The sequence below is a fragment of the Cololabis saira genome, chromosome 3, assembly GCF_033807715.1.
Source record: "Cololabis saira isolate AMF1-May2022 chromosome 3, fColSai1.1, whole genome shotgun sequence".
NCBI lineage: Eukaryota > Metazoa > Chordata > Actinopteri > Beloniformes > Belonidae > Cololabis > Cololabis saira.
The window spans coordinates 5,447,374-5,455,833 of NC_084589.1; the positions used below are offsets into that span (position 1 = coordinate 5,447,374).

At 50.2% G+C, this 8,460-nt stretch overlaps 1 protein-coding gene across 1 annotated transcript; it reads right to left on the reverse strand.

Annotated features, from left to right (window-relative positions):
* Positions 1-246: 246 nt before the first annotated feature.
* Positions 247-7,717, reverse strand: LOC133440826 (exosome complex component RRP40-like). Its single transcript, XM_061718149.1, is given in 4 exon segments — positions 247-624; positions 626-730; positions 928-1,077; positions 7,461-7,717. Coding segments are annotated over 4 exon segments (735 nt in total). The 5' UTR covers positions 7,689-7,717; the 3' UTR covers positions 247-372.
* Between the last annotated feature and the right edge of the window lie 743 nt (positions 7,718-8,460).

The window sequence follows — 8,460 nt, forward strand, 5'->3', positions numbered from 1 at the left end:
CTGGGGCACCCCCCACCCTCCAGAACAGCTCCTGGTCTGGTCCGTGGCTCCGGGCCCCCCCCACCCTCCGGAACAGCTGCTGGTCTGGTCCGTGGCTCCGTGGCCCCGGGGCCCTACAGGCCCCCCCCCCCGCACCCTCCGGAACAGCTCCTGGTCTGGTCCGTGGCCCCGGGCCCCCCCCCACCCTCGGGAACAGCTCCTGGTCTGGTCCGTGGCCCCCCCACCCTCCGGAACAGCTCCTGGTCTGGTCCGTGGCCCCGGGGCCCCCCACCCTCCGGAACAGCTCCTGGTCTGGTCCGTGGCCCCGGCCCCCCCCACCCTCCGGAACAGCTCTTGGTCTGGTCCGTGGCCCCGGGGGGCCCCAGCGGGGCCCTACAGGGCCCCCCCCACCCTCCGGAACAGCTCCTGGCGCTGGGCCCCCGTCATGGTGTCGCAGCTCTGCAGCAGCCGGGCCGTGACCAGCGTCTGCTGGGCGGTACCGGCCCGGACCCAGACCCGGCCGTTGGCCCCGGCCACCAGCTCGCAGGGGGACAGCCGCTCCAGGTCGGCCCGGACCGGGCTGTGGGGGGCCAGCAGCCTCCGGACCAGGCCCAGGGACACCCTGATGAGCAGGCCGCCCCCCCCCGAACACGCCCATGCCGTTGGCCCGGCCCCCCCCGTCCACGCAGGCCAGCTCCGGCTCCATGTCCTTGTTGGCCACGATGAACTGGCCGAAGACCAGGTCCCCCACCTGCAGGGACACGGGGGACACGGGGGTCAGAGGGACACGGGGACACGGGGGGTCAGGGGGACAGGGGGGTCAAGGGGACACGGGGGTCAGGGGGACACGGGGGGGGGGGGGGGGGGGGGGTTAGAGGGACATGGGGGGGGGGGGGGGGGGGGTGTCAGGGGTCAGACACCAACCCCCACCCCACCCCTGAGACTCACCTGCACGTTGGGCCGGTTCCTCTTGGTGGCCCCCTCGAAGGCCAGGTAGGACAGGGACGCCAGCTCGCTGCCCCCCACGTCCACCTTGAAGACGTCCCCGGACCGGGACACCACCACGCCCACCACCGTCTCCCCGCGGGCCGGGACGTACTGGGGGGACAGGACACTCAGAACCGGACCTGGACCAGGGACATGGACCAGACCAGACCAGGACATGGACCAGGGACCTGGACCAGACCAGGACATGGACCAGGGACCTGGACCAGACCAGGACCCTGGACCAGGGACCTGGACCAGACCAGGACCCTGGACCAGGACCCTGGTCCAGTCCAGGACCCTGGACCAGGCATATGGACCGGACCAGACCAGGACATGGACCAGGGACCTGAACCCTGGACCAAGGACCTGGACCAGACCAGACCAGGACATGGACCAGGGACCTGGACCGGACCAGAGACCTGGACCAGACCAGGACCCTGGACCAGGACCCTGGACCAGGACCCTGGTCCAGTCCAGGACCCTGGACCAGGCACATGGACCGGACCAGACCAGACCAGACCAGGACATGGACCAGGGACCTGGACCGGACCAGGACCCTGGACCAGACCCCAGGACCAGACCAGGGGCCAGACCAGGGGCCAGATGTACAAAACATGCGGCGCACAAAAAACGTGCGTTTGCCACTTTCAACGCTCACGGTCGGATGTACAAAGAATGACGTGAACCTAGAAAGTTGCGGTCCGTCACTCACACACCAAGGCTGGCGTACGCACTTTTCTGAGGTTTTGTCCGTTGGCGACACTCACTGGTGATGCAGTGAAGTCCAGAATATGAGGAAACGTGACGTCAATAATAAGTTCACGACCACGTGAAGGACACGACACTCTCCACATCACCAGATATGTTACACAAGAGTGGAACTGCAACAATCTCACAATCAACCACATGATCTGAACACACAACTAAAGGAGCTCAATGATGGAACCAGCAAATCCTGATGGAGCTTTGGCTCCGTTAGAGGAACCTGCTGATGATCAGATCACACCGACCTGCTGGTCCAGGACTAAGACTGGACCATCAGCTGGTTTAGTCTGGATCTGCTGGTCCAGGACTAAGACTGGACCATCAGCTGGTTTAGTCTGGACCTGCTGGTCCAGGACTAAGACTGGACCATCAGCAAGTTTAGTCTGGATCTGCTGGTCCAGGACTGAAGGTTGTTAAAGGTGTTTACAGTCCCGGGAGGACTAGTTAAAGCCCATATAACTATCATTATAACTAGGTAAAGCCCATATAACTTTTATTATAACTAGTTAAAGCCCATATAACTATTATTATAACTAGTTAAAGCCCATATAACTATTACTATAACTAGTTAAAGCCCATATAACTATTCTTTTACTATTATTATAACTAGTTAAAGCCCTGCCCCTTCTCAACCTTTCCCCGACCCTGCACCCCAACCTGGGACTTGCTGATTGGGCTGGAGCTTCGGGAGCTGCGTGCTGGCCTGCAGTCCCCACCCCTGGTCATCCCGTTGCTGCTTCCACCTGCCTGCGGTCCCCACCCACGGTCATCCCGTTGCTGCTTCCACCTGCCCGCGGTCCCCACCCCTGGTCATCCCGTTGCTGCTTCCACCTGCCTGCCGTCCCTACCCCCGGTCATCCCGTTGCTGCTTCCACCTGCCTGCGGTCCCCACCCCTGGTCATCCCGTTGCTGCTTCCACCTGCCTGCGGTCCCCACCCCTGGTCATCCCGTTGCTGCTTCCACCTGCCTGCGGTCCCCACCCCTGGTCATCCCGCTGCTGCTTCCACCTGCCTGCGGTCCCCACCCCCGGTCATCCCGTTGCTGCTTCCACCTGCCTGCTGTGCTGTTGACGTCCCTGACCCCCTAGTCTAGCCCTCGGCAGGAGGGTCCCCCCTTATGAGCCTGGTCCTGCTCAAGGTTTCTTCCTCCTAGAGGGGAGTTTTTCTTGCCACTGTTTGGCTTAAGGTTTTTCTCCCACTAGGGGAGTTTTTACCTGCCATTGTTTATGTAATAACTGCTTGGGGGTTTATGGTCATGTTCTGGGTCTCTGGAAAGCATCTAGAGACAACTTATCAACTTATAGTTATATTAGACGCTATATAAATAAAATTGAATTGAATTAAAGCCCATATAACTATTATCATAACTAGGTAAAGCCCATATAACTATTATTATAACTAGTTAAAGCCCATATAACTATTACTATAACTAGTTAAAGCCCATATAACTACTATTATAACTAGTTAAAGCCCATATAACTACTATTATAACTTGTTAAAACCCATATAACTATTATAACTAGTTAAAGCAGTACTATGTAACTTTTCCACCTTAATATAATATTTCCAGAGTCATTGTGATGGTACATCAACTTCCAACAGGTTTAATGAACTTCTGTCATGGTCTGAGGGGTCTGTATCGCCTTCACTGGCACTATTAGTTAGAGAAATAACAGGCAGAAAACAGGTGAATCGTTCAGTTGCGGCTACAAGCACCAAAATTGGCACACATACTCCTTAGGGGTTGCTCTTTTCATAAAACCATTGTGCCAAAAAAAAAAAAAAGATGGCGGCCTTTTTTCAAGATGGCCGCCATCGAATATACAGTAATATTGCATTTCGGAACAAAATTGCTTAGACATTTCCTATTTGAATGATCTTGGTGTCAAATCATAACCTTTCCACTACGTAGAATCTAAATTTGGACTCATGGACTTACACTTTGGCTTCCTTGTACCATATATCAGTCCAAGAATCCTAATTTTCTGCAAAATTTTGACACTGGTAAAATGGATGGCAGTGTATACCTTAGTATTGTTAGAGGTTTAGTGTGTGTGTGTGTGTGTGGGGTGTGTGTGTCTGTGTGGTGGTGGTGGTGGTGGTGGGTGGGTGGTGGGGGGGGGGGGGGGGTAATGTAGCAGCTCAACAGAGCGGATGTCAATGCACAGCCAGGGCACACTGTCGGTACCAGCTGCTGTGAAACTCAGCATGGGGTTCAGTATCAGCTGAGTCATTAGTTTGGTGTAACTAAGTAATGGCTTCAGTGTCCTAAATGCTGTCTAATAAGCCCCACATCAGTTAGCTAGTGTAGTTTACATGTAGTTTGATGTTTAGTTAGACAGCCACGCCTGAATTGACAGGGTGTGCCAGCGCGGGAGAGCCGAGCCAAGGGTAAGGGGGCTAAGCATGACTATTCATGGACTTACCCAGATGGTGTACAGATCGAACAGGACTTACATGATACTGAATGAATGATCGGGCTAGGTGTAGATTGTATAAGTTATTGTCGAACCTAGTTGTATCCCATACCTTATTGTGCATAATGGTGGTAAAAGGATAACCCCTCGGGCCTTGTTTCAATAAATAACACATCATCACACTGTGAAATCTTGATTAATCAAAATCAAATCAAAATGGCAAATATAACATCCAGGACTGCCTAAATTGACTGACTGGAGCAAGTGTTGTCTTTGCCAAGAGAAAAATGGTAATGAGCTCTCATCACCACACACGCACGACAATCAGAATGGCATGATGGGTACTATGATTGCAATGAATATTCCCATCTTTCATGCAATGAATGAGATGCCTATTAAAGTTGATCCAGACAGACTTGATGAAGGTGGTGGCATTGAAGATACGTTGAGGAGGAACAAGGCTCAATACCATCAAAGTTGTCATGCTATGTTGACAAATACAAAACTGGAAAGAGTGAGAACCTCAAAACTTAAGGCAGAGAGTGCTCAGCCAGTGGAATGCCAGACCAAGCTTAGCAGAACCAGCATTCAAAGCTCATTGTGTTTCATATATGACAAAGAACTCACATCCTCTGAACAGACCAGAAAGGCTATGACAATGAATCTCAATAAGAGGGTTAATGAATGGGCCCGGACTTTAAATGATGGAAAACTTATTGCAAGACTCAGCGGTGAAGATGTTGTTGCACAGGAGCTCCAATACCATGCTGCATGCTTGGTAGACTTGTACAATAGAGAGAGGTCCTACCTCAGAGCCACCAAGAGACTGGAAAAGGAACATGCAACCAAAGAGGATGACCACCCACAGGCATTCTCAGAGCTAGTCACATATCTAGTGGAGACCACCAAATCTGGTGAGGGTCCTTCAGTCTTCAGACTTACAGACATAGTTCACCTGTATGCCCAGCGCCTGAAACAGCAGGGTGTTGATGCACCTGCTGTCAACTCCACAAGACTGAAGGAAAAACTGCTGTCAGAAATACCTGAGTTGAGGCTCACAAGCAGGGAAGGGATCTTCTTTTGGCTTTCCAGAAAGAGGTAGGCTTTGTCTTGTCAGAAGCCTCTGACTATTATAGTGAAGCTATTATTCTTAGCAAAGCAGCTAACATTTTGCGAAGACATATGTTGGACCACAAGTCCACATTGGATGGAACCTTCTATGAGAGTTGCATTGTGGAGGCCATTCCACACAGTCCCTCTTCAGTTTGTGGCCATGCTTGAACACAGAGCAGACATCAAATCTCAGCTGAGGTTTGGTGCATCAAAGACCGATCAAGCAATTGCTCAGCTGCTTCAGTACAACTGCTACACACAGTACAAAGAAGGAAGTGCAACTCACAGACACTCCAAAAATAGAGAGACCCCATTCCCTGTTTACATGGGGATGTCCATCTACGCAAAGACCAGAAAGCAAAAGCTGGTGGACATGCTTAATGAGCATGGCATAAGCATTCCATACAACAGGGTTCTAGAGATATCTGCACAGCTGGGAGATGCAACAGTCAGTAAGTACATGGAAGACGGGGTGGTCTGTCCACCAGTTCTGCGAAAAGGGCTGTTCACAACATCAGCCATGGACAACATAGACCACAACCTCACTGCAACAACAGCAACCACTTCTTTCCACGGAACCATCATCTCTGTTTTTCAGCACCCAACATAAGAAGACAAAGGTTAAGATTGTGGAAAGCTGAAGTTCAGAGAAGAGATAGTGAAGAGAGTTCCAGAACTTCCAGACACCTTCACCAATGTCCGGCCGGCCTTCTTCACCAAGAAGAAACCCTCTCCTCCCCAGAGTGGTGTGACACCCCCATACACCAGTCTGCTGAGGCCACATCTGGCAATGGAGTACGAGTGGCTGGAGAAAGTAATTTTAACAGATGGGCCGGTGGATGTAACTTGGTCACCCCACCATGCTTCACAGAAGAGAGGAAAGCCATTTGAGGTCAGCATTACATCATTTTTGCCTCTGCTGTGAGATCAGGCCCACTCGGTTGCTAGAATCAAGCACGTGATGGACAAGATCAAGGAGATAGTGACATTACTAAACCCCGGCCAGGTGCCAGTGAGTGCTGCTGACCAGTCAATATATGCAGTAGTCAAGCAGGTCCAGTGGCACTGGTCTGAAATCTATGGTAAGGACAAGTTTGTCCTAATGTTCGGAGGCTTGCATATTGAGACTGAAGTCTATTGGAACTCTACTCCAGGACAGTGGTTAGACAGGAGCCCTTTCGGAAGCAGGGATAGCATCTCCTGGCAGAGCGCCATGAATCATGCATTTTAGTATGATACCTACAGTACATACTGAGTCATACGTACCGATTCATACGTAGTATGAACAATGAATGAACCCCCCCCCCCCCCCCCCCCCCACACACACACACACACACACACACACACACACACCTCCAAAAATACTAAGCTATACACTACCATCCATTTTACCGGGATCAAACATAACAAAAAACCTATATTTTGGCAGAATATTAGGATTCTGGAACTGATGTATGGTACAAGGAAGCCAATGAGTAAGTCCATGGGTCCAAATTTAGAATCTACATAGTGAAAAGGTTATGATTTGACACCAAGGTCATTCCAATAGGACAACCCTATTGGATTTTGTTCCGAAATGCAATATTACTGTATATTCTATACTATATATATATAACTTTGAGGTGGATGGTAGGAACCCTTCCACACTATTGGTAAAGCACTACCGCTTTTGTCCAAAGGAGCCGCCAAACTCAACAAAAGCTGAAAGTTACATTGTGCTGCTTTAAAGCCCATATAACTATTACTGTAACTAGTTAAAGCCCATATAACTACTATTATAACTAGTTAAAGCCCATATAATTATTATTATAACTAGTTAAAGCCCATATAACTACTATTATAACTAGTTAACGCCCATATAACTACTATTATAACGAGATAAAGCCCATATAACTATTATTATAACTAGTTAAATCCCATATAACTATTATTATAACTAGTTAAAGCACATATAACTATTATTATAACTAGTTAAAGCCCATATAACTATTAATATAACTGTTTCTTGTTAAATCCGCGGGTGACGTCAGCTGCTCACCTGAGCCGGTACCGCTCCCGCGGACTCCCTTTAAATAATAGAGGATTTAACATTTAACGCGTTCCGGTTCGGTGGGTTCGGCTCTGAGAAAATCCGTTTCACGTCTGGCGGTTCTGCCGGGCCCATTGGGCGGTTCGGCCGCGCCTGTGCCGCGGTACTCACCCTCTTCTGCTGGGACTCGACCCAGAAGGTGTGCGGGGGCTTGTGTCTCAGCACCCCGCTCTTGCACACCAGCAGCCGGGCGCCGCTGCGCCGCAGCCCCGGGCCGCACACCGCCCGCTCCGGCGGGGCGCTGCTGCCCGCCAGGGAGATGGTGTCCTCGGCCTCGAACCCGAACTCATCCCCCGGGACCAGAACCTCGCCGATCTTCGCCGTTAGACTGGACAACATGCTGCCTACCAGCGCCGGAACAACAATGGCCGTGAGACGGGGAGCCGCTGCTGCGCCCCCTGCTGGTGTGGAGGAGGAACCGCGGCACCAAGACACAAACAGTAAATAACAAATAAAATGATAAGAAAAGAGGTAAAATAATACAAAGCACAAGTTGTTGCATTTATTAATATATGTAGATGTATATTATGGATATAAATATGTTATATGTAGGTATGTATATGGATATATTGAGTTATATTATACATACAGTATATATATATATATATATATATATATATATATATATATATATATATATAACTCTATTAATATATATAGATTTATAGTTATATGTAGATATGTTGATATATAGATTTATAGTATTTTTTATGTATATAATTGGGGGTAAATATATGAACCAGTATCATCAAAGTGATGATCATCACTGAGACCTGGCTTCGTCCGGAGATCCCCGATGCCAGCCTGCAGCTAGCGGGCCGCACATTGCTACGGGGGACAGGACTGGAGACTCTGGTAAGAGCAGGGGAGGGGGTCTCTGCATCTACGTGCACGACAACTGGTGCAACAACGGGACAATCATTGATCAACACTGCTCCCCAGACGTCGAGTACATGTCTGTAAGATGTCAGCCTTTTTTTCTACCGAGAGAGCTCACTGTAGTGATCATCATGGCTGTTTACATCCCACCTGATGCCTGTGTAACACAGCGCTCTCTCTCCTGTTGAACACCATTAACAAACATCAGCGGGCCCACCCAGATGGTGTTTAC